Genomic DNA, 26425 nt, shown 5'->3' with positions numbered 1-26425 from the left:
TTTGTGTCAAATCATGACTTCGATAGGCAGGTAAAAAAATTCTTGGTTAAACTAAAATTGATTACTGGGTGGACTATAAGAAGGAATGAGATCTGTTGGGGGTGATTTAGCCTTATATAAGATTCAATTTATATATAGGTCTACATAGTTTAGTTTTATTTTATTTAAAATTTAAATGTATTATTTGTGTGTGTGTGTGTGTGTGTGTGTGTGTGTGTGTGTGTGTGTGTGTGTGTACTTGTGTGCACATGTGTATACTCAGAGCTTGAACTCAAGTCCTCAGGTTTGGTGGCAAGAACCTTTGCCCACTAAGCCATCTCATTCACTCTGAAGTTTTCTTCTTAAAGCTTAAATTTCTCCCTGGGTATTCAAGGAAATGTTGTCAATCTTTAATCATCAAGGAAGGGATCAAATGAGAAGAAACTGAAGACATTCTTGGTGATCTGAAGCAGTGTTTTATTGCAAACACAAAGCACTAACTCAACAAGGCATGGACAAATATCACTCAGCAAGTGTCTCTTTGAACAGAGATGTAGCAAGCCCACTTTTTCAAGTTCTGAAAGACAAGTACTCAAACCAGGGACCAAACACAGCACAGGGCATTTAAGAAAATATTACAGAATTATGGAGGAATATATATGTATATATATAAAAATATTCTGTGCTATTAACAAAGCTTTGGGATCTACTAACTCTTGGCAAATAGCTTCAGAATTACCATAAATACAAACCATAAAGTAAAAATCAAAAACAAACAAAACCCCCCACAGCCTCTAAATGCTTTCTTCAGCAACAAGGAACCAACATAAGCTGGAAATATTCTTACCCCCGTGACAATGAGTTGATCACAAGGTGTGTCCAGTGCAAAGCAAGTTTCTCTTTGCAGAGAGAGTTCTGCTCCTGAAGGGAGCTTGGTGCAAGTTTGATTCACACACAGCACAGCACAGCACAGCACAGCACAGCACAGCACAGCACAGCACAACCCTGTGAAACCTTAAGAAGGTCAAGTGGAGAACCCTCTACAAAAAAAAGAGGAGTTGGCAATTCCATCCACACAGCTAAGAGGCAGAGCAATTCAAGCACTCCCTCACTCTTCACCCGCCCCGCTGAGTTTTGTTTGTACTCATTTCTAAGTCTATAACCCAAATCCCTCATTTCACATCCACCCCCTTTTTAAGGAGTTGACAGAAAACCATCTACAATGAAGCAAAGAAAATTCTTGTGATTCCAAAGCCCCGAGGGGAGGGGTATCTCAGAGTCAATGATGACTCGGTTTGACAAGGACAACCATCCTGTGCACATTCTGGCTTTGCTCCTCCAGGCTGAGACAGGCCAGCCAATGGATTGCCTAGTCTATCCAATAGGATAACGCTTTGTTGGATCGTAATTCTTTACATACACACATGTAAATATTCTGTTCGTGAGGTTTGACAACTAGAAACTAAATTTCATCACCCTGTCTTTTGTTTTGAGGACTGAGACCTCAATTTCATTTTACTATGAAGAGTTGTTCTTTAAATGCTTGGTCTGAAGAGGTTTTACATGGTACTCATAGATTTTCAGAGCAGGCCCCAATTTTAACTGAAGTCCTGTCAACACGTCATTTCTCGTCATCAAGAGCAGGGATTTTCCATCAATTTCCTAGAACGGAAGCAGAGGGGAAAGTCAGTGTGTGAGTGAGGCAAGAAGCTCTTGGTACTGGAGATAAAGGGAAGAGTGAAGGCAGAAGTTACACCACTCGTCTCCAGCTAAAACCCACTGAAATAGTGTCAAGATGGAATCTCCTAGTGTATCTTCTTCCATCTTCTATTTCAAAACATCTTCTGTTTTGAGATTAAGTGCAATCTAGAGCTGATCTTGTTTTCAAGATCCTATCACAAATCTTAAGAAACTCAGGGGCAAGTTTAAAACAGTGTGTACCCACCTCAGGGATCAGAGCAGTTCCTTCTGAAAGGGACAAGGACATGTTCCATCCATAAAATGTATTAAAATGTTCTAGAATTCCCCATATACTTAAGTTTCCAAAGCACTCTATAAATTACAACAGGCAGAGATTATCATCCTTAATTTATAAGCAAAGCAAGGATCCAGCAAGACGTATACTGGCTTGACACAGCAAGAATTAGGAAAGGGGATGGAGTTGAAATCTTGTCTGTCCACAGCCTTTGCCCAGTTTTCTTCTGTCTCCCATCCCCCCTTTGAGAAAAACCAGGGCATTAAGGGTATTAGCATAGGGGCCAGCACTCTACTCAAAACCCTACTCCCAGCCCCCTCTGCTTAATGTCAGTTAAATGTTTGTTATCTAGATGGCCTGAGTCTAGAAGGTTTCTGGAAATCCTGCTAATTGTAATAGTAGGCAGTGGTAAGCATGGCTCACCCTTGGGAGAGTCTCTTCTGGTCCTCCCTCAACTTGGAAAACACTGTCTTTCACAACTAGGCTCCCTACCAAGCTTCCTCTCAACAGAGCAAGAACAAAGCTGTGGAGGTTAGGTCTCTGGAAGCTGCCAGTTCCTCTCCCTGGAGCTTTAGCGTTCATCCCTTGGACCCTTCGGGTGTTTTGGAAACTACAAAAGAGGATGCTAAAATGTGCTTCTCCCAAAAGAGATGAAAATTGTCTGAATGGAGAAGGTGCTTTGAATTTATGGAAAGGAAGCTCTGAGAATGCTATCTGTGACCCTGCTTTTGTTAGTGTGTACAGAAGAAACTATGTCTCCTAAGGCAGACCCAGCTCTTTAGAAGGCTTGGGTCGGTTGTGTTTAAGAGTTTTGTTCATCATTTTGCCTAAATACACCTGGACCAGCCTGGGACGATGAGACACTGTGGTGACCACATAAAACTGTGACCCCATTTTTACTCCATCCCCCAGGGAGGCCATTGCTCTCCACTCTCATGGACCTTGCCAGGCTGTGGAGAAAATGTGTTGAACTCTGAGAGTGTAGAGAAACAGTGCCAGGTCAAAGGGGCTACAGAATTTCCCACTCTGTGGCCCTTGCTCCTCCTTCTCCTGGGAGATGTGGGAACACGGCGTTTCCAACAGGATTCCACAAGGCCTTCCTGTATGTACTCCTTGAGCTACGCATGACACACTTTCCTTGTCATTCTCAGTCGCCCTGCTCTCCACAGCTCATTTTACTTGTCAGCCACCTATCATGAAACAGCAGAACAAGGAATCACTCCTAGCTGCCTCAGAATGTTTTCGGCTTTGGGAAACATTTATTGTCCAGCCACTAAAATGTCTCACGTTGATTTGTGAGACACATGTGACTGGTGAAAATGACAAACGCATATTTTGGCAAGCTTCTATTAATGATAAAAGGCCTCAGTTAAAAATTAAAATTAACAAGAAAGTTATTTCTGGTTTAATGGACACTGGAGCTGATGTGACTATTATCACTCAGAAATGTTGGCCTAAGAATTGGCCACTTAAAGAGGCCAATGTACAATTTTTAGGAATTGGAACTCTATCTAGAGTTCGACGGAGTGTTAACTCGATGGTTTGTATTGGACCGGAAGGACAAAAAGGAATATTGAAACCTTACGTAGCAGATATTGCTATAAATTTATGGGGTCGTGATTTATTACAACAGTGGAATACTCAAATTAACATCCCTCCAGTGTCAAATACGAATTCTAGACAATCGTGGGATAGTAGAAAAGATCGGGTAAGATGCCATAGAAAATGGTTACCAACTATCCGGGCTGTACAGACACTAAATACAAATGACAGGCCTTCAGAGGAACCAAAGGCCCTGCCATTAAAATGGCTTACAGACGAACCAGTCTGGATAGGGCAATGGCCGTTGACCTCTGAAAAGCTTGAGGCTCTAGAAAAGTTAGTACAGAAACAGCTAGAGGCTGATCACATAGAGCAATCTACCAGCCCTTAGAATTCTCCTGTATTTGTCATCAAGAAGAAGTCAGGTAACTGGAGAATGCTGACAGACCTGAGAGCCATAAATAAGGTAATTCAGCCTATGGGCGCTCTGCAGCCTGGAATGCCATTGCCTTCCTTAATACCTAAAGGATGGCCGATCATAGTAATTGACCTTAAAGACTGCTTTTTCACTATACCATTACAAGAAAGCGATAGAGAAAAGTTTACATTTACGGTGCCAACTCTTAATAACTCACAACCAGTTCGGAGATACCAATGGAAGGTTTTACCTCAGGGGATGCTAAATAGCCCTACCTTGTGTCAACAATTTGTACAACAACCTTTGGAAATAATTCGTAAACAATTTCCACAATCTCTTGTTTATCATTATATGGATGATATTCTTTTAGCAGATTCTAGTGAGGAAACTTTAGAATGTATGTTTAAAATGGTGAAGGAGGTTCTGCCTAGATGGGGTTTACAAATTGCCCCAGAAAAGATACAAAGAGGAGATTCTATTAACTATTTAGGATATAAGATAGACTTACAAAGAATCAGACCTCAAAAGGTACAAATTAGAAGGGACCGTTATCAAACTCTTAACAGTCTTCAGAAGCTACTGGGAGAAATCTCAATTACAGACGATTATTGGTGTGGAAGGACATGACTTAGAGCATTTAAAAATGGCACTAAAAGGTGATAAGGACTTAAACAGTCCACGAATATTATCGGCTGAGGCAGAAAAAGAGCTACAATGGGTAGAAAACAGAATATTGGATGCGCATGTAGATCGGATAAACCTTGATCTAGACTGCATTCTGGTCATCTTGCCATCCAGAGAATACCCTTCTGGGATTCTGATGCAGAGGGAAGACACTATATTGGAATGGATATTCCTGCCACATAAGCAGAACAAAAAGTTAAAGACGTATATAGAAAAGATTTCTGATTTGATTTTAAAGGGCAAATTAAGACTTCGTCAGTTGACTGGGAAAGACCCAACAGAGATTATAGTACCTTTAACTAATGATGAGATTTCCTCCTTATGGAAGGATAATGAATATTGACAAATAGCTCTCACCGACTTTTTGGGAACAATCAGTAACAACTATCCCAAAACCGACAGAATTAAATTCATAAAAAAGACAGTTTGGATTCTTCCACACATAGTAAGACAAACTCCCATTTCTGGAGTTCTTACATTCTACACCGATGCTAACAAAACAGGTAAGGCTGGTTATAAAACAGGTGAGGTAAGTAAAGTAGTTCAAAGTCCATATACATCTGTACAGAAAGCAGAATTATATGCAATTCTTATGGTGCTTATGGATTTTACGGAACCTCTTAATATAGTTACTGATTCCCAATATACAGAAAGAGTCGTCTTGCACATAGAGACTACAGAATTTGTCCCTGATAATACTGAACTAACCTCATTGTTCTTACAGTTACAGGAAACAATCAGAAACAAAAGTAACCCACTGTACATTACGCATATCAGATCCCATACGGGTCTGCCAGGCCCACTGGCACAAGGCAATGATGAGATCGATCGTTTATTGATTGGCACTGTGCTAGAAGCCTCGAAATTTCATAAAAAGCATCATGTAAATAGCAAGGGTTTAAAAAAGGGCTTCTCCATCACTTGGCAACAAGCCAAGGAGACAGTGAGAAACTGTCCTACTTGTTCCTTTTATAACCAAACTCCACTGCCAGCAGGATGCAATCCTAAAGGCCTTCGGAGGAATGAGATCTGACAAATAGATGTCTTTTACTTTACAGAATTTGGAAATTTGAAATATATACATCATACCATTGACACATTCTCAGGTTTCCAATGGGCTACTGCTCTCAACTCTGAAAAGGCTGATTCCGTTATTACACACCTACTGGAGGTGACGGCAGTTATGGGCATACCGGCACAGATAAAAACTAACAATGCTCCAGCATATGTCTCCACAAAAATGGAACAGTTTTTCAAATATTATAACATTAAGCATGTCACAGGTATACCACACAACCCTACAGGACAAGCAGTCGTCAAAAGGTCTAACAGGACACTTAAAGAAATGCTCCATAGGCAAGCTGGTAAGTCGAAACCCCCCAAACATAGATTGCATAATGCTTTATTAACGCTAAACTTTCTTAATGCCAATGACAATGGGCAGACAGCTACGGAAAGACACTGGACTACGGAAAAAACTGCTGAACTGAACCAACCAGTGTATTACAAAGATGTGCTGACCTCGATATGGAAACCTGGACATGTATTACGTTGGGGTAGGGGTTTTGCATTTGTCTCCACAGGAGAAGAAAATCTTTGGATACCATCAAAATTGATCAAGATTCGAGTTGAGGGAGACAACCCCCTCGACAAGGATGACTGACAGGTATTTTCTGAGGAACCCCCCTCTATAAGTCAAAGGACACTACATGTATGGATACTCAAGGAAAGAACGTAGCTATAACCATCGAACAAAAGGAATGTGCTATACGATAAAATTTACAGCTGTCTCTCGAATAACTCCGTGTCTATTCATTTCCTAGTCCCTATTCAACTAAATCGAGACTGGATTTAGAGTTGGATTTGGCTTTCCTACTCTAAAATCCAAGCATGTTATTTAACAACATTTAAATGTTTCTATGTTATATCAAGAAGCCAATTGCTATAATACAAAATAAATGAAGAATAAGAGGACTATCTTTGTTTTTTCTTGGCTTTTTCTTTCACACCCTCTCATAATCGTTGTTCGTCAAGGTTTGTCAAGGTTCATCAAGGTACCTTTCCCGGTACACATACATAAACAAGGGAACATTTCTCTGATGACACTTATGTTTGAGTCCCATACAGCCAACAAGACCCAGCCTGACAGCAATCCCTGCATGCTCCAAAAAAGGAATTGGACTACACCTCCCCGACTACACTGGATTCAACTCACTCCGTTTCGACTGACACTCCAACCAGAACCTCGAGTAACGACTTCAATCAAGTTGAGGATTTCAACGTAGATCTTCAATCAAACAAATCTCATCTAACATGGACTAGACATAACTCATTAGAGACTTTTCCTGTACTGGCATTTTTTTTTCCCCACAGGGCCCCCACATGACTACCATCGCCCATTTCAACAGGAAGTAACCTAAAAGATGCTACGCCCCCGTTCCCCATTATTGTGTATTAGGGTAATGTAAGTCTAGTTAAGAATGACCTTCTTACTGTTTAGAGTTGGGATTGGAAGAAGGTGTTCAAGTTAGACACTTTTTCCACATGACTTTAAGACTTAGCTAGAATAGACATAGGATGTACCATAACAGATTATTGTATCTTCTTGTATTTCACCCTTATGATTGTTAGTTTTGGATATTTTACACTATTAAGTTTTAATCCTCTTTTAGACTAAAAGGGGAATTGTAGGGAGACACCCTAGCCCCGCCCAATAGTCCTGGGACAGGTACCAGGTGGACCCGGGACTCGCCCATAAGGGTGTGGTGAAGGAAAGCCGGGGTGAAGTAAGAGAGCTTCTTAAGGGGCTGCACGTGGGGACCCTGACCCCTTTTGTTCTGGCCGCGCTGGCTGGGTTCTATAACCTAGCTCTGGCCTGTGTTTTACCTTGGTGTCTTCCGGAATAAAGAGACCTTAATCCTACAGGCAACCACCACACAGGAAAAAACAGCTGCTCAGGGGCAGTTGGGAACTACTTATCAACACCGGACTTGACCAATCCGAAAGCTTGTACCGTCATCTCCCGCCCTCTGTCCTTCTCCCTGCTTCCCCTCAGAGGTTGCCCCTCAATAATACATGGATTGCTTGGTAACTGTTTTGAGGTGAACTTGCTCTAGAGTTGTCCTCAAAGAAAACCCAGGGGCAGAGCAGCAGAACCCAGGACACTGCGACCACAGCCGTCTCTGCATTGGGTGAGATGGACTCGAACTTGCAATGCCTATAGAGCTGAGCCCTGGTTGCTGGTCTTCCCTTTGCAGCCGCCTGCTCAGACTGTATACATAGCCTCTGTGTTTCAAGGTGGCACCCCTGCTTTCAGACCCCGTTTTCACTTCCACACAAGCAAACTTCCTTTACTAACTGCAAGTGAACCATGGAAAGAAGAAATCAGTGCTGGCCAAACATCCCCTGCAACTCAGCATTTCTGCCAAGTGTGCCTGTGAAAATGCTGAGAGCTGGATTTTGCTGGAGACAAAATGGAAAATCATGTTTTATATTCCAATATGATGAGCTCCCTGTGTCCCTCAGGCACACTGCAGTTCACCTCAGAGCAGTGGGCAGAGCTCCGTCTGGAGACACTCACTGTGCAAGTGTTGGAAGATCGTCATCTACTCACAGCTTTCCCCTCTAACCCTGACTCAAGCCACTCAGACACACGAGGGCAGAAGGCAGTACTGGCTGGCTGACAGCTATGGTCAGGCAGGCAGCAATTCCAATCCTCTTACTACAACCTAGGGGGCAGGCAAGCACAGGCTATAATTTAGCAACCGGGGAATCTATTCAGTTGAGCTGGGTGCACTTGGCAGTGTGACACCCTTACCCGTGGGGACTAAGCACATACACCCTTTTCTGAATAATGCACCTAGCAATGTGTTAGCAACCTTGGCCCCCCAGCTGCATTGAGCTTCATATGTAAACACCCCGCTCCAAACAGTGGGATGTTTCTCCCCTCCTTAGCAAATGAAACCAGTGCCATCCGAGTCCAAGCCCACCCTTTGCTTCCTTTCTGCATCTTTGCCAGAAGGATGCAAGTGTATTCCCACTTAGGATGAGAGAATTCACCAAGATTAAAAATTTCAAGAACTGCATAAAACATTTGCCTCATCAAAATCTTACCCATGGGAAAGTCCCTTGATTAAAACAGTTAATAATTTGTTATTTAACTTCCATAATAGATTATAATTGCAAATGAAACTCATTTTTTTTGCTAATCAGCACTGACTGGAAACTGTAGCTTTTCTGAGTAGGAACTCACCCGGATCCCAGCAGTTTATTAAACTAGAGTGGAGGGGTGAAATGCAACCCACAGAATCCGGCTCAGCAGAACAAACAAACAAGATTTTGTAAATACGGCACAATTAAAGAAAGAACAAAGACAGAATTCACACCCTGGGATTTCTGTGTTAATGGTTAATGCTAGCTTCACTGTGCTACAGTGTTCCTGTCTTCATGGATAAGCAAATTCCAAATTCCTGTTGGGCCAGAACGGTAAAATGTCTGTCTGTTTAGTAAGTTCTAGCAAGTTTTGATGCGTTGAAGCAAGGCGTGGAGACAATGGGTTTGAATTTCCAATTGAGCTGAGGCCCCAGATTTATAAATCAAGAGGGCAGAGTGGCTACCACTTCACTGAGCGTGGGGCACCGGACTGTATCTCTTCCTGCCTCATTCCCTCATCTGGAAGATGGGAGGCAGGAAGCAGCTACCAGATTGCACTGCTGGAGGACTCAGAGATAATTCCAGACATCTACCCAGCAGCCAACACATGACAGTAAAACCTCAACCCACTGATTTTCACTCTCTGCCAGCATCAATCTGCATGTAGATACCTCCTTGAATTGAACTTGCCCATGATATGAACCCCGGGAAATGCAAGGGGAGAGAGGTGAGACAAGAAGGGAGAGAGACAGGGACACACAGAAAACAAGACTAGGGACAGAGAGGGAAGAGTCACCAAGATGGCGACTACTGTCTGGGAAGCAGCAAGGGGCACTGGGACTCTGCCTTTCAGTGTGGTGTGTGTCTGTCCCAACCCTGCCACTGAGTGAGAGGACGGCTGGAAGGCCAGCTCTGCTCCTCACTGGTTTTCTAGATGAGTATCTGGCCCACGTCTCCCCTCCACAGTGAAGAGAGTTTTGGGCTATGCCGAACTCTGTCTATGCCACCCCACCCTCAGATGGCAACTGCCTCTGACAGGCCTCAAGACACACAATCTCATTTGCAACTCCCGGTGCAGAATACAATGGCAGTTCCTTACCAACTACGTGAAGGGCTCTGATGAAATAGGCGTTCATTTTCTACTTCCATTGGTCCTCTCATGTGCTCTACAACTTGCTTTGTGACAACTCTCTTACCATTCACTGTCTGGCTACAAGTAGTAACCAGTTTGAACTTTCCCATTCCATGGCTTACATATGGCACACACATCTCAGAAGCAGCAGTACCCAACCTCGGCCCCAGTGACACAAATGTAGAAAAGCCTGTGTCCATGATGGGGGTGACACTAAAGAAGGGGGAAGTTGTTCTTCTGGATTGAGCCATGGGATTAGTGAACCAACAGTCTCCTGAAAAGAGGTCTTCGTCTTCAGTGACCTTCGGGAAGGTGTGGCGTGGCCTCCGAAAGCCTATTTCTTCTCCCAAGTGGGTTTTGTCTCGGCCATCACCTCTGGTTTCCACTTTGTCTCGGCCATCACCTCTGGTTCCCCATATGGTACGGCCATCACCTCTGGTTTCCACTTTGTCTCGGCCGTCACCTCTGGTTTCCCATATGGTACGGCTATCACCTCTGGTTTCCACTTTGTCTCGGCCGTCACCTCTGGTTTCCACTTTGTCTCGGCCGTCACCTCTGGTTCCCCATATGGTACGGCCATCACCTCTGGTTTCCACTTTGTCTCGGCCGTCACCTCTGGTTTCCCATATGGTACGGCCATCACCTCTGGTTTCCACTTTGTCTCGGCCATCACCTCTGATTCCCCATATGGTACGGCTATCACCTCTGGTTTCCACTTTGTCTCGGCCATCACCTCTGGTTTCCCATATGGTACGGCCATCACCTCTGGTTTCCACTTTGTCTCGGCCATCACCTCTGGTTTCCCATATGGTACGGCCATCACCTCTGGTTTCCATTGTGGTACGACCATCACCTCTGGTTTCCATTGTGGTACGGCCATCACCTCTGGTTTCCATTGTGGTACGGCCATCACCTCTGGTTTCCCATATGGTACGGCCATCACCTCTGGTTTCCACTTTGTCTCTGCCATCACCTCTGGTTTCCCATATGACACAGCCATCATCTCTGCTTTCCCCCGTGGTACAGACATCACCTCTGGTTTCCACTTTGTCTCTGCCATCATCTCTGATTTCGCATGTGGTACGGCTCCATCTGGACCTGTCATAGTCCTTGCGCTTCTTGGTATCAGATAAGACATGATAGGCTTCTGCTACTTTTTTGAATCGCTCCTCTGCTGCGTCCTTGTCTCCTGGGTTCTTGTCTGGGTGTACTTGCAGAGCCAACTGGTGGAAAGCCCTCTTGATATCAGAGGTAGAAGCATTTTGAGGCACCCCTAGTACTTGGTAATAATTCACCATGTTTCTTCAAACAGCCTTGCCCCACCAAGGGTTAAGATTTTGAGGAATTTCCATACAACTTCAGAAAGGAAGATGGTCAGTGATTCAAATTTAGAGTTTTGAATTTCTTCACATGGTTCTTAGGGTGAAGCCTCTTCTGGTGGAGAGATGCTTCTTCAGTGTGTGGGTCCTTCACATGCCACCACGCCCTGCCTCTGCTGCTCACTGAGGGGGGGTGACTATGAGGTCATCACTTTAAGCTAGTGACTCTCAGCTGATGCTGTGCCTGCCTTGTTCTCATAGTGGTGGGAAACCTGAGATGGTCACAACAAAAACTGCAGACACCTTATCTTATTCAAATAAATAAGCACGGCATGCCTTGTTAACAAAGAGAAAAAGTATTCACCTTGTTTATAGCAGCCACAAGCCAGCAGACCCAACATCCACTGTGGGTCACTGTGGGGGCAAATGCTTTTAGTGCCCTCCTGGGTGTCACCATGACTTGTCTTGTGATTTCTAAATTGCTTTATTTTACTGTGTTATGTGTTTTGCTTGCATATGGATTTGTGCATCCCTTGCACACAGTGTCTACAGAGGCCAGAAGAGGGTGTCAGGTCACCTGGAACCTGAGTACACACAGTTGTGAGCCAAAATGTGGGTTCTGGGAATTGAACCTGGGTCCTCTGAAAGAGCAGCCAGTGTTCTTAACGGCTGAGACAGACTTTCAGCCCCCACCCTTTGTTATTTAATGTCCCCACTGCCACAATGGGGGGGTAATGGTTTGGGGGTTGCTATAATTCTTAAGATCATATATATTCTTTTCTGATGAAAGAAAAATAAAATTCATTCATCCAGCAAGGAAACTGAGTCAGAGGCCAATCTAAGCAGGGATTTTAATGACACATGGAGGGAATAGAATAAGAAGTTGACCCCTCATTCAGTGTGCACTCCAGCTGATGTGCTAATGTGAACCTTTCAGAACGTTATCTCTGTATTTAAAAACTAAACTAAGTAGCAGAATCAAAACTACAAATACTATCTAGAAGAAATAGCACTGGGGCTCCAGTGTAGCAGGGGAATTGGCCACCTGTCTTGATCCCGTTCTTGTTGCTATGGCAAAATTCCCTCATAAAAGTGACTTAGAGAAGAAAGGGTTTATTCTCTCCCACTGTTGGGCGACTTAAGGGAGAAAGGGTTTATTCTCTCCCACTGTTGGGTGAGTCGAGGCAGCAGAACTTGAAGCAGTGATCACATGGCACCCATGTTGTCAGGAAGAAGACAGCAGAGACAACACGCTGCTGCTGCTCGGCTCCCTTGCGCCGCATACACACAGTCCACCTTCAGTGGACAGTTTCCCTCACCTCAGTCAATGCAAACAAGATCAACCCCACAAGGGCACCCTGAGACTTATCTCCCAGGTGACTCTAGGCTCTGTCAAGTTGACAACGGACAGTGAACATCCCACTACCCATTTCTTAGGACACACAACTTCACATTTCCCAGACGTCTCTGTAACTCGGCATGGTGTGCGACTGACTGATGGCCTGAGATGGGAAGGGTGGAGGTGACCTCTTTTCAGGCAGACCATGAAACCACGTTTGCCCCACCCCTTGCTCTTCCTCCTTCCATTGACTGGGGCCAGTGACCAGGGCATCTGGAAGCTTCCACGGGGAATGGCAGAGGCTCCATCCCTGGACTTTCGAGATATAGTGGAGCCAATCACCTCCACTAACCACATCAGACTGTTACTGTAAGGAAGAAATAGCTGTGCCACTGCCATGTTTTCACGTTTGTGACAGTAATCTACTTATATTTAGAACCCGTTCCTGAAATGCTATCAGCTGGACAAGTCCGACTTGTGTAGCCCTAAACACCAACTAGATGCTCCCCGTCTGCCTTCCCTCTGGACTCCGATAGGTCAACCTTTCACTTCAATGCCATGTTCTGCACTGGTTAGTCCCTTTCACGTCCTCTGTGTGAGGCCGGTGGCTGACAGGGGGAGCCATTCTTTCACTAATCATCTAAAGTAGCGCTCGGAGACTAATAGCCTTCTTGTGCCCATGCCGCAAGCACCCAAGCCAGGAGGAGCCGGTAATTCTGCATCTGTAACCCCAGACCCTCGGACTACAGAACAAAATCATGAAGATGACACACTGCACAATCTCAGCTGGGCTGGTACAATACAGAGACAGAATTCTGTTTTAATCGTCTCCTCTCCACGCTCCTTGTGGTCGTTCTCAACTGCCATTGCTGCTCTCTAGTTTCTGATTAAACCTCAGCCCCTTCCCTTTCACTCTAAACAGAACTTGTTTCCTATTAAACAAAGAAAGAAACCATCAAGAAGCTCCTAAATGTCCCCCACAGACAGAGTGCACTGGGTCCTCCAAGGAAATGAGCCAAATGTGGGTTGATCAGTTATGTCTGAACTATAAAACTTGGGGTGTTAATTCAGAAGTCTGGAGACTTGAAAACGGTTGAGGTGGGGGGGGGCGGTGGTTGATGAAGCAAGTCCTACTTAGCACCTGAAGGCCTGAGAACTAAGAGCTGCAATGTTTGCTGGCAGAAGACAGACACCTCAGGCCACACAGGGTAAAGACATCCTCCAGGTGCTGGTTTCCTTTCCACTGCTGAGGTAAAACGTGATGACTAAAAGCCACTTAGAACAGGTAAGTCTATGTGTTCACACTTCCAGGCAGGGTCCGCCACTGGAGACGTCAGTGCTGGAACCCAGGACCCAGGTAGTAGAACTTGAAGCAGAAACGGTGAAGGAAGGCTGCTTGCGGACTCAGCTGTTTTCCTTGGATAGCTCAAGACTATCTGTGCAGAGAGTGAGAGTGCCCACATGGGTGGGGGCCTCCTAAAATAATTATGGATCAAGACAGCCCTTCACAGACATGGCCACAGACCAACCTGATACAGACAATTACTCAGCTGACTCCAGTTATGTAAAGTTGACAGTTAAGGTTGACTAGGATACTGTCTACCTTAGTGTTCTACTAGGATCATCTTTAGCTTAGATGGTGCCCACCCACACGGGGTGAGATGACACTTCTTTAGTGTACTGATTCACGTTTTAAGCTCTCCCATGAACACTCTTGTAGAAACACACACACCATAATGCTGTTCTAGCTATCTGAGCATCCCTTAGTTTGATCACATAAAATTAATCCTCCCCAACATCTCCTGAACAGTTTAAAACAGCCCTGATCATTCTTTCATACTCTTAAAATAAAATATTTGAAAATTTTACTAACCAACTGACCCATCATATATCATGATTAAGATTACATTAGAAATTTTTACTGTATTAAAATCAATATTATAGGCTGATGAGATGACTCAGCAGGTAAAGGTAGTTTCCCCCAAACCTTGGCAAAGGTGGGTGGAGAAAACTGACTCCCCAGTGTTATCATTTATATTCTAGAATATTTTAAGCATTTCAGTGTTCCTCCAACTGGTAAGAATTATCAAGCACCAGAGTACCTTGAATATTTTCTGTGCTGATCTTACAAAATGCTAAGTAAATGAAGTTTCTTCTAAGATACGAGGTTTTAACTGGCTTAATTCAGAGCTGAATTTGCCATCAACCTAAAGCAGCTCACATTTCACTTGAACAGTTCTGTACTCATAATTTTCTGACACATTTCAAAGCAGGGTTCCCAAGTTGGAGACACCTGATATTCCACAAAAGCTGGGCTTGTCCCCAGTCTGATGAGAGTCACGCATCTACAGACACTGCAGTTGCATGACTTTGGACACTGAGCTCATGGCTGTTCACATAGGCTTGGTTACCCTTGGTACCCACTTGGGTACCCTTTTTCGAGGTGGGTAGTATAACTGACAGTGTGCAGCAACACAAAGTTCTGTTTACCTTTATTAAGATGGCACTCTCAAAAATTTGACCCATGCTAGCAGCAATGATCTGGCTGAAAAGAAAGTCCAGTCTTCAGGTTTCAAATTATGAGTTAACCAGATGGGTTTTTCCGATAAGAGGCTGCTTTTGTGGCTAAGGGAAAGGTAACAGAGGAAAGCTAATTTGCCCTTTTGGGTTGCATGTTATTTTGTCATGATATTCCAGGGGGAAAGTGATCTCAGAGATACACAGTGTTCCAGAAATAAAATCACTGATGTCACTCTCTTACTCATAAGAATGGAACACTGCACGGTCTGGACCATATGACAGGGACTGAACACCAACCATCTTGCATCTTCTCCTTACACACTGTGAGTACATGTGAGTCAGAAAGGTAGACCCGAGAAGCAAAGTAACCCAACAGCACTTGGAAGGGCTATCTTTGTGACCTGTGATTAGATCCAGTTTGAGTGGAGAAGTGCCACAGACAATGTCACTGTCAAGACAGATGACATTGCTTAAACCAGAAAGTGTTACTTATTTAGCCTCTGAGTTTGACAAAGCGAATCCCATTACCATGTTCTGAGGCCGGTGGAGGTATTTTTGCTGAGAGTAGTCACAACAGTCTCTCAGAAGCTCTTAAGAAAGTAAAATTCTTGACATACTTTGATCTTAAAAACCATGCAACTCGGGTAGGTAAGCATCAATTATTTTTTAATCACTCACTTAAAAAATCACTAAGCCAAAAGTGTCTTTTTCATCTTGTTTTATGCCATAGGAAGTCTCGTTCAGGAGGACCTGTCTTAAGATGGCACACCTTGGGCTCAAGGTAGGAGCTAAGGCAATATTCTCCTGCTGAACTTAACATCCTATATAGAATCTGAGTCCTATCAGAGCAAACGTCCCAGGGTCACCCAGTGAGCATGAAAAAATCAGGAGGAAGTAAACCAGGGGTCATGACCCCCACTCTTGCCGCTTCCCTTTAAGACACTTGAGAAACAGGCACTTGGTCTGTGGAGAGATGGTGCTGGTGTTGGGTCATCCCTGCCTTCTCTCTCACTTTCACTAACAATGGATCCCTTGTGCATCCATGTTCATGAGTCCAGTTGAAATTCCCAGATGTTGGAGAGCAGCAGTCTCATGACAGAAGTCACAAGTTGGCTCCGGGGAGAACAACATCCTTAGTCACACAGAATGCAGCCTGAACCCATACTCGGCCATGATGGCAGGGTGGGCGGTGGCTTAGATTCCTTGTCATGTTTATGATGTGTTATCAGAGAACCTGAGAGAAATTCCTGAACTACAGGGAAACTTCAAGTTCTGAGGGCTAATCACCCTTGCGCTAAAGCCTTCTGTGGGGTAGAGCGGAGTACAGTACACTGCTTCAATTCTAGAAGGGCACTGATGCCATCATGGGGTTCCACTCTTAGGGTCTCGTCTAAGTCTAGTTACCTCGCAATGGCCTGGACTCCTGGCATCATCACAGACACTATTATGTTTTCACTGTAGGTGTTACGGGGAACTCAAACATCCGGGCTGTAGGCACGAGCCCTAAAACAGTGGCCTCCCCGAGTCACCGGCGATGTGCAGCCCATGTGCACCTGTTCTTTTCAAGGGTGGTTAGTGGTTGTCTTTACACAGCTCCTGCAGCTTTGTTACGGATTTTTGGCTGCCGTAATCTAACAAGGTACCTGTGAAAGACATAGCTGTAGGCTGGAGATGACCTTCAGGGTATAACTAGTGAATGCTGACTTGGGGGTAATTGCCAGGGAGACCCAGGCGGTTAAATGTGGGTGGAAGGTGCAGGTCAATGTACTAGAGAACTTGCCTCAGTGCGCATGAATACACCATAGCATGCCACGGCATACCATTCTGGCCTACTCAGCCACACCCGGTGAGTCCTTCAATGGGAATGAAAATGTCAGAGCAGCAGAAAGAAGTGAGTCACCCCCAGAGACTAACTCAAGGGCCTCTCCTTACCCACTGAGCTACTCTCGAATGAATGAAGGAGCTTGGATTTCAGGACTCGTTCAGTCTTCTGGGAATTCGTTTATGAAGATACAGTGATGTTGTGAGGGATTTCTCTCAATGAAATGCTCCAATTTACATCTCAGTGTCCCCGGTGCCGGAATGAGGTCACTTTGGGGGGAAAATGCCCCTGCCTAGCTTTGTTCTGTGATGGCCAATCTCATTTGCAAAACTGTGTACAGAATCTGTAAGGCTCAGAGAGCATGCTGTCTCCTCTCCTGGGGTATCTGGCAGGAGTCTGAGCAAAATTACAACCTGGAAAGGCTTCTGGGCGTCTGGGAACCTGGCCAGGGGACCTTTCATCTAAGCCATTTTTTTGTGAACCTTTTACAATATTACTTAAATTTAATTTTACAAGAGAGCTACTCAATTTCAATGACACGAATGGACATCATAGCATTAAAAAACAAAATAAAACATGCTCTAGATGATTAGTGTCTACTTTCCAACCCAAGCTGTTATTTTCCACTAGAATTTTAATATAAAAATTTTCAGACATGAGAAAAATAACGTTTTGTGAATACCTGTATCCTACCTCTTAAATTCTACAATAAAATTTTTCTAAACTCGCCCCCCCCCAAATCTTCAGTTTTATGTCACTGCTCAGCATTCTTGCACAAGCCATTATATGCAGAGACTAGAACAGACACCTATAGTTCACAGCCTGACCAGGGTGTGGTGATATATATTCTTCTAGTGTTAACTCTAGTGGTTTGGATGAGACTGTCTCCCATGGGCTCAGGTATTTAAACACTAAGTCACTGGCTTGTGGTGCTGTTTGTGGAGGGTTAGGAGATGTGGCCTTGCTGGAGGAAGTGTAACACTGTGGGCAGGCTTTGCAAGCTTACAGTGTCTTCCTACTCCCTTTTTTCCATCTCTGATTTTGTGTGTGTTTCAAGATGTGAGCTATCAGCTTCCTGTTCCTGCCACCAAGTCTGTCACATGCTACCATGCTTATTCACCACGATGGGCTCTTATCCCTTTGGAACCATAACCCAAATAAATTCTTTCTTCTATAAGTTGTCTTGATCATTGTGTTTTATTACAGCAACATAAAAGTAACCAACAGCAGGGCGTTGGTGGCACACGCCTTTAACCCCAACACAAAGAGGCTCAGAAAGAGTGACTTGCCCAAAGCCATTTGATGAGAACTGGATGACTGAAAAGAAGGACAAGAGAACATAGGGACACCAAAAACGGCTGACATAAGACACCAGCATTGGAAGCCGGGCGTTGGTGGTGCACGCCTTTAATCCCAGCACTCGGGAGGCAGAGGCAGGTGGATCTCTGTGAGTTCGAGGCCAGCCTGGTCTCCAGAGAGAGTGCCAGGATAGGCTCCAAACTACACAGAGAAACCCTGTCTCAAAAAACAAAAAAAGAGTAACCAACTCACTCTTAATACACCCCCCTCCCACACACACGCATGTGCACACACTGTTTAAAATTCTAGCCTTTATCAACACACAGAGTGTGGGTATCACCAGAAGGTTCCCTCACATCCCTTCATAAATTGTTCCCCACCTCCACCTGTTCACACCCAAGCACTGATTTTTAAAATTTGACTACTGATCTGTTTTAGCAGTCTGAAAATCTAACATGGACTCATTCGACATGAACTTTGTTGGGAAATGCTTCTCTCGTTAAGCATAATGTTATTGAGACATATGTATCAGGAATTCATTTGTTTTCATTACTGGGTGGTAATCCACTATGTCTGCATCTCAGTTTATATATTCATTCTGTATTCAACTGTAAACCCAGGCTTCCACCTTTCGCTAACTATGGAAAAAGCGGCTAGCAACAATTTTATACAAATCTTCTTACAGACATGCTTTCCTTTTCCTTTGGTCCATACTGAGGAGTGGAATTGCTGTATCTCGGTCGATGCGAATATTCTACACTCTCGACAGCAGTGTAAGAGAGCCCTGTTTTGCTACCCATGCACGTCTGTCACCAGCTCTCTTTTTAAGTTTAATTTTTTTAGTGGGTGTAAAGTCACTTAAGCCTCTATTCTGGCAAATTTTCCAAACTAGCAAAAAATGGCATGTGTAAAGTTTGAAGGAAATATTGCTTGAAGAGACAGGCAGAGGTGGCATTTAAGAGGTTACTTTACCTGAATTTGGGCTGTACTAATAAGCTCTGTTGAAGGCATGTAGACTGGATAGCCAGACACACTCTTCAGTTTCTAATTCTCTCAACTAGATTATGAAACAATGAAGTTAATGCCGAGAAAACTGCAGCCTGTTGCAGGAGGGATAGGAGCTTTGTGTTCTAATGGGGTGGATGGACCACAAGTTCCCCCCATCTGCCTCTAGGACGGCCCTTCCTTTAATAAATTGTCCAGGGAAGAGACACCTACCAGCTCTTCCCTGTCTCTAAAGTCAACCCTGGGCCCAAGAGAAAGAAATTAAAATTTTTCACACCAACACTGCGCCAAAGGGTTGTAATTTGTATATTTTTCCTTTAAATTGTCAGAGCAACATTTCCGTCAATCAGGTATGGACAATCCTGTTAAAGATGCAAAACAAAGACTCAAAGAACTCCAGTAACTTGCTCCCAGATGTTAAACACACACACACACACACACACACACACACACACACACACACTGTCTCTCTCTCACACACACACACACACTGTCTCTGTCTCTCTCTCACACACACACTGTCTCTGTCACTGTCTCTCTCTCTCACACACACACACTATCTCTGTCTCTCTCTCTCTCTCACACACACACACTCACACACGCTCTCTCTGAATCTCTGTCTTTGTCTCTCTGTCTCTGTCTCTCTCACACACACACTGTCTCTGTCTCTCTCTCACACACACACTTCTCTGTCTCTGTTTCTGTCTCTCTCTCACACACACTGTCTCTGTCTCTCTCTCTCCCACACACACACTGTCTCTGTCTCTCTCTTTCTCTCACACATACACTGTCTCTGTCTCTCTCTGTCTCTCTCTTTCTCACACACACACACTGTCTCTGTCTCTCTCTGTCTCTCTCTTTCTCACACACACACTGTCTCTGTCTCTCTCTCTCTCTCACACACACACTGTCTCTGTCTCTTCTCTCTCTCACACACACTGTGTCTGTCTCTGTCTCTCTCTCTCTCTCTCACACACACACACACACTGTCTCTGTCTCTCTCTGTCTCTCTCTTTCTCACACACACACACTGTCTCTGTCTCTCTCTCTCTCTCTCACACACACTGTCTCTGTCTCTTCTCTCTCTCACACACACTGTGTCTGTCTCTGTCTCTCTCTCTCTCTCTCACACACACACACACACTGTCTCTGTCTCTCTCTGTCTCTCTCTCACACACACACACACTGTCTCTGTCTCTGTCTCTCTCACACACACACACTCTATCTGTCTCTCTCTCTCTCTCTCTCTCTCTCTCTCTCTCTCTCTCTCTCACACACACACACACACACACACACACACACACTGTCTCTGTCTCTGTCTCTCTCACACACACACACACCTGAACTTAACTCTGTACCCTAGGCTCCACCTTGATGAGCACCTGCACAGCAAATGGCTGGGGCTGAGAAGCCCCTTGGGAACTGGAGCCAGTTGTTGTGGAGAGGGCTGTGTGTCTCTCCACAGTTTGTCTGTCTGTCTCTTTCCTGCTCCCTGCTTCCCCCCGTGTCTGTGGTGAAGACAGGACTGAACCTTCTGCCTGTGCGCATGTCCTTCAGAGGGCTCAGATGGAGATGAGCTTAGGCTGCCTCTCTCAGCTGTGCTCCAGCGGCTGGCTTTCCTCTTGTAGGAGGGACCCCAGCTGCCACTCTCTTCCTGCTCCTCCTTACTGTCTAGGTGCCTCTCTGCCCCCTCACTGCTTTCTGGTCCCTTCTCAGTGTGAGGCAGGAGTGAGCTGTCATCCTGTGCTTCTTCAGCCTGAGTTACCTGTTCCTGAAAAGCATTGGCTTGCTCCTCAAATCCTGCCGTTCGGAAATAGTTGACGACGTCCGTCACAGCCCAGTCTGCGGGATCGGGAGGCCTTCCATTTTCCATGGAACTGCAAAATACAAATCCAAGCTGTCAGAGGGTGGTACATATGCAGGTACGGACAGGTGCACGGCCTTGCCTCCCGGGGCTGGTCTGAGCCAGCTGACTGGGAGCCTGGTGCTCACTTCCCTCAGGGCGGATCCCAGCCTACCCACAGGACTCCTGATGGCTTCCTCTGTGTCTTAGTTTCTTGTGACCGTTACTCACGCTGAGGTAGTTAATGCTTTCTTAGTAAAGTATTTGACCTTTAATGAAAATGGTTCCCACAAATACTTTTTTTAAAAGCCAGAGACATGTAGAGTCATTTTTGGTGGGCTACAGCTTAATATTTCAACTGCAATTTCAGTATGAAAAGTCACTTTGCTATGTGATTCTAACATGTCTCTTCCAATTCGGAGAAAAGGCCATTTTCTCAGTGGAGCGTGTCTCCCTACTGCATTCTGCCCCAGCTCCTTTTGACACTCTCTCTACCTGATGCATCCTAAGCACTCCTAACAGCTCAAGGGTTGCCTCTGCTGTAAGGCACTTCATGGTACCACTAGGAAGTGCTTAAATTATAATCTGCTCCGAGACCCAATACTCCATTCAAATTACCATTGTAGCACCTTCCATACTGGGTTAAAGAGATGTGGGGCAAAGATACACGTGTGAGCTTGGGCTGATTCTCACTGTATTCTCGCTGTATTATTCCAAGTCACATGTAAACTTGGGCTGGTTCTCACTGTATTATTCCAAGTGTCGAGCATGTGCTTAAGGAAGTCAGTCAACATTGTTCAGCATGAATTACAGTGATTAGCAGATGACGATTAGGCATGTTTGAGAGGCTTGGGTAACCCTTCTCCCTGGGTTTAGAGAGGAGGGAGAGAAGTACTGTGGGGAAAGAAACGAAACGCTCTGCAGTTCCTGGGACTCTACCTCATTTCAGGAGCATCTTTCTAGACCAAAGCCAAGATAGTTCTCAGAAGAACCATCGGAGCATATTGTTTCTCTGATTAAATCCTTCAAAGACTTCCTGTTCCTGTGGCAAATTCCCATGAGCTTAACGGAAGTCCTTCAGGACAAAGGCCTCCTCCACTCTCCAACTAGAAACACATTTGTGAGCAAAAGATGCTGCAACTCTTACGTGCCCTCCAGTGCCTCAGAGTGGACACTGGTGGACAATGTACTGCAGATGTAAGCTGCCAGTTACACAGACAGCCAGGAAGGACAGCACACTGTACTGTGACATGGTAGCGAGGTCTAAAAGGCCATCAGAAGTTAATAAAGAAGTCAGGTTAAGATTATTCCAAGCTCTGTGGTAGGGATTCAGCCAGTTCTGAGGCCACAATGATTCCATACTTTTCCTAAAAGAAAGGGGAAGTTGGTAAGTGGCCTTATAGGAAGGGGGTGACCTAGGAGTATAGAAGAGGAACGAGAAGGGGAGAAAGGACGTGAATGAGCAACTTACTGCAGTGATCTCTGTAGAAATTGTGATCTCAGACTAGAGTAGTGACTGTGCAAAAGAAAGGACTCAGACCAGAATAGAAGCTGTAAAAAAAGAGAGGACCATGAAATAAAATACTCAATGGACAGAATCAGCCAGGCTCAGTGCTGGACTAGACACAGAGAATGAAGGGGTGGACAAGCCACAAAACTGAATGATGGTGGTATCTTCACTGAGACAGCACCTCTGCGCTTTTGTCATGAAAGTATTTAATGGGTCTAGAACTCAAAGCAGAGGAGGGAGCTGGAAGTCGTTGGGAGACAGAGATTTTGATGATAAGGGAAACCCCCATTGTGGTGAGAAGAAGAGTGTTCTGGAATCAGGCTTGGCAAGGTTCAACACTCAGTGCAAGTTGAAAAGATCTTTGCTGTAGTTAGAACAAAATGCCTAGACTTTAAGGGAGCCCAGTAGGTCTTCACACATCTGAAAGGCCAGAGTCTAGACATAGTGTTTCATTCAAAGCAAGAACCTAAACACTTAATTACAAACAAACAATAACTACTACAACAAACCAACTAACCAGCCAACCAAACAAGGAAGCCAATCAAATTCTATTCTAAAAGAAAAGGGAGCAGATGGCTGACCGATGGACATTCTCAGTGGTGCTTAATTTACAAACATTTAGACCAATGCCTACTAATTAGAACAGTTCCTTCCTGAATTTAACCTGAATCTGTAAGCTGTCTGTGCCTATGCCTTGGATTTTTCTATAGCTGTGAAAAAAACCACCATGACCAAAAGCAACATAGTGAAGAAAGGGGTTATTTGGCTTACACTTTTACACCACAGTCCATCATGAAAGGAAGTCAGGGCAGGACCTGATGCATTGCAGCGGGGTGGGGGGGGGGTGCTGGTTACTAGTTTGCTCCTGTAGTTTGTTTAGGTTTCTCTTTGTTTTCAGACCCCAGGACCACTTGCCTAGGGGTAGTGCCACTCACAATGGGCTGGGCCCTCTGACATCAATCACTAATCAAGAAAATGCCCACGGACTTGTCTCAATTGCTGCCACAAACGGACTAATCTCAATTGTTTTTCCCTCTTCTCAGATAACTCCAGCTTGTATCAAGTTGCCAAAACACAAAACAGAACAACAGCAAAGCAAACACAACAGCCTGAGTGTTTCGGCATGCATGCCTTCCTACCACTGAACAAGTGCTGTGTACTGAATGAAGGGACTCATTTTCACAGCACCAATCATACATTTTTCTACCACTGCTGATGGGGGTAATGATCCAGGTGCTGAGATTTTGTTATCCTGTAAAATAAACAACGACGAGATGACACCCAAGGAACCTCTTCAAGGCCCTGCTTTCTTTCCCTCTCTTGGTTATGATAGGTTGAAGAATATTTCTTCACAGGTTTGCTAATCTAACAAGTCTGTTAGGCTTCTAATAGCCTCATTTCTTGTGGTGATATTTTGTTTGTGCTTTAACAAATAAAGCTTGCCTGAAGAGTTGAGAAGAAGAGCAACTAGCCACTAGTTCTTACCACTATTGAATCCTCAGACAAAGGGATGATCCTGTCCCTACAAATCCTCCAAGGACAGAATTCAGTGAGCTGCTGTCTCTTCCTACCTTATATTCCTCTCCGTGCCCAGCCCTACCACTCCTATCTCCTAGTGCTGTGATTAAAGGCATGTGACTCCCAAGTACTGGGATTGAAGGTGGGAGCCACCACTGCCTGGCTGTTTCTCTTTTAGACTGAATCAATCTCATGTAGCCCAGGGTGGCCTTGAACTCACAGAATCCACCTGACTCTGCCTCCCTGGTGCTGGGATTAAAGGTATGTGCCATTACTGCCTGGCTTCTATGGCTAACTAGTGACTAGCTCCACACTCTAATCTTCAGGCAAGTTTTATTTGTTAGAACACAAACAAAATATCACCACAACTTCTAGCAACAAGCAAAGTCCCATTGAACAGACTTTTAAATGCCTGGAAAAAAAAAAAAAACCTGAGTTCACATGTCCTATGGTTGGCTTTGGTTGGCCACTAGTCCTCACAAAGAATAGGTATTTGATTGTGATATGTGAGGCTCCCTGGATTCCTATTGGGTTGTTGTAACATCATCACTTCCATGATTCTGAAATGCTTCTGACTACTAGAAAATCTGTAGAAAAAAAAAAAGGTTAGTAAAACTGCTGCTGGTGAGCCTTAAGTATTGAGGAAAAATGACAAACTCACTTTCCCACCGGCAAGATAAAAGGGGTTAGTAAGCAATCAGTATTCACTAATTATCTGTCTAGTTTAAGTCTGAAAAGCCTGGGATGATTTAGAAAAATGTAACAATACAGGACTCTTGATCTCCTGGGAAGAAAGGCCTCTTTAACTTCATCATGGTTGTTCACCATCATCACAGGTTTGGGTGGACACACAAAAGCTTGCTGGGTGACATGGACTAAAATCAGAGTATGATACACTTTTCATAGATCACAAAATGTCAGTCTTCCACCCCATCTGAACTGGAAACTTCCACCCACTTTTGGGAAAACAAAGCTCAGAACAGGGAAGGAACTCACCCCAAATAAAGCTCATTCCATCCATTCTTTAATATGAACCTATGCTCTTTCTATTACACTTATTGTTCACATAACTCTTGGCTGACAGCTATGGTCTTCTCAGTATTGCCCTAGATGCAGGGAGAAGGGACAGAGAATGCCCAGTTTCTGCTCCTGGGGAGGTTCCAATCATGTGAGGTAAACAGAGTTAAAAACAGCCAAGTAATACTGGAACAGAGGGGTAAGCCCAGTGCTAATTAGGATGTATGCAATAGAGAGCCTACTTAGCTGTCTGACTTGAACAGTTGAAGGCTGGCAATTTTAAAAGGCATTTGTAACTCCAAACTCTCATTTTTAAGCCAGGCCTCCAAAGAGGGATGAGTTTGCTGGGCCCTGCCAGTGACATCAGCAACAGTTTTACAGGCAGTACTGCATGGTTCAAGGTTAACAGTAAAAGGATATGGAGAAGCAAGATTCAAGACCAAATAGTGTCGGACACTGGGTATGTTTGGAGGCTGAATTTACATGGCTATTTGTTTGCTGGGAAAGTATTATGCCTGCTTCAATGACTTTTTTTGTTGCCAATCTTAAGATATTCAACTTTATTCCATTATAAATAACCATTCTTTTCAAATATTATCACAAGCACACATCAGATTTCAGAAGAAATTTAAATGGTACAGTTCAAGACACTTCTGAGATGGTGGCTCCATTGTGGTGTTAAGTTTTGTGTTGATAAAATGAGACAGCAAACAGATGTGTCATGGTCCCTGTGACACTATTTACTGTCACAGAGGAGCCTTTCTTTGAAAATGCATATGAACTTGGTAAATTTATGAGTATTTTATAGGCATGATGTCTCCCAAAAGTATATGTATATTATGCTTTATTCAAAATATTATCAAGAAAATAAGGGGCAGAATTCGTCTTCAATTTTCTTTATCAAGTCAATATTTCCATCTAACCATTTAGCACACAGGCATATAGTTAGAAACTATACCATGTACCAATAAAGACCATATCACGAGTGAATAACTCACACTAGAAAATACTTCTCCCTTAATGAAGTAACTCACTTTTAAGAAGTGATAAAGAGTTTCAGTGTGGATGGATTTATGTTGAAGTTTTTGACCCATTTGGACTTAAGTTTTGTGCATGGGGATAGATATGGATCTATCTGCAGTCTTCTACATTCCAGAATCCAGTTATGCCAGCACGATTTGTTGAAGATGTTCTCTTTATTCCATTGTATAAATTTAGATTGTTTGTTAACAATCAGGTATTTCTAGGTGTGTGGGCTAATATCAGGGTTTTCAATTTGATTCCATTGGTCTACCTGTCTACTTTTGTGCCAATACCAAGCTGTTTTCAGGACTATAGCTCTATAACAGAG

The 26425-nt window shown here is 44.2% G+C and overlaps 2 protein-coding genes across 2 annotated transcripts; both read right to left on the bottom strand.

Moving 5' to 3' along the window:
* Positions 1-435: 435 nt before the first annotated feature.
* LOC100766806 (dnaJ homolog subfamily B member 6) lies at positions 436-11180 on the bottom strand. Its single transcript, XM_035451220.1, has 3 exons — positions 10916-11180; positions 9850-10267; positions 436-1641 (listed from the first exon to the last, which is right to left on the bottom strand). The coding sequence occupies exons 1-3, from the start codon at positions 11178-11180 to the stop codon at positions 1614-1616; spliced, it is 711 nt and encodes a 236-aa protein (XP_035307111.1). The 3' UTR covers positions 436-1613.
* On the bottom strand, positions 436-21059 carry Samd13 (sterile alpha motif domain containing 13). The gene is made up of 2 exons (XM_035451221.1): positions 20952-21059; positions 436-1641 (listed from the first exon to the last, which is right to left on the bottom strand). The coding sequence occupies exons 1-2, from the start codon at positions 21057-21059 to the stop codon at positions 1498-1500; spliced, it is 252 nt and encodes an 83-aa protein (XP_035307112.1). The 3' UTR covers positions 436-1497.
* Positions 21060-26425: the final 5366 nt, after the last annotated feature.

Source organism: Cricetulus griseus (assembly GCF_003668045.3).
Source record: "Cricetulus griseus strain 17A/GY chromosome 1 unlocalized genomic scaffold, alternate assembly CriGri-PICRH-1.0 chr1_0, whole genome shotgun sequence".
NCBI classification, from domain to species: domain Eukaryota; kingdom Metazoa; phylum Chordata; class Mammalia; order Rodentia; family Cricetidae; genus Cricetulus; species Cricetulus griseus.
Note: the sequence above shows the minus strand (reverse complement) of the source record. Positions and strands in the feature narration are given on the sequence as shown.

What these genes read in the sequence shown, in the direction of transcription:
- LOC100766806 (XM_035451220.1), bottom strand. Translation starts at nt 11,180, where the DNA reads ATGGTGAATTATTACCAAGTACTAGGGGTGCCTCAAAATGCTTCTACC. An exon ending in AGACAAAGTGGAAACCAGAG is followed by an intron (nt 10,268 to 10,915) that starts GTGATGTCTGTA and finishes GCCGAGACAAAG; the next exon opens with TGGAAACCAGAGGTGATGGC. An exon ending in CAGAGCCCTTCACGTAGTTG is followed by an intron (nt 1,642 to 9,849) that starts GTAAGGAACTGC and finishes CTTCCGTTCTAG; the next exon opens with GAAATTGATGGAAAATCCCT.
- Samd13 (XM_035451221.1), bottom strand. Translation starts at nt 21,059, where the DNA reads ATGGAAAATGGAAGGCCTCCCGATCCCGCAGACTGGGCTGTGACGGAC. An exon ending in CCAATGCTTTTCAGGAACAG is followed by an intron (nt 1,642 to 20,951) that starts GTAACTCAGGCT and finishes CTTCCGTTCTAG; the next exon opens with GAAATTGATGGAAAATCCCT.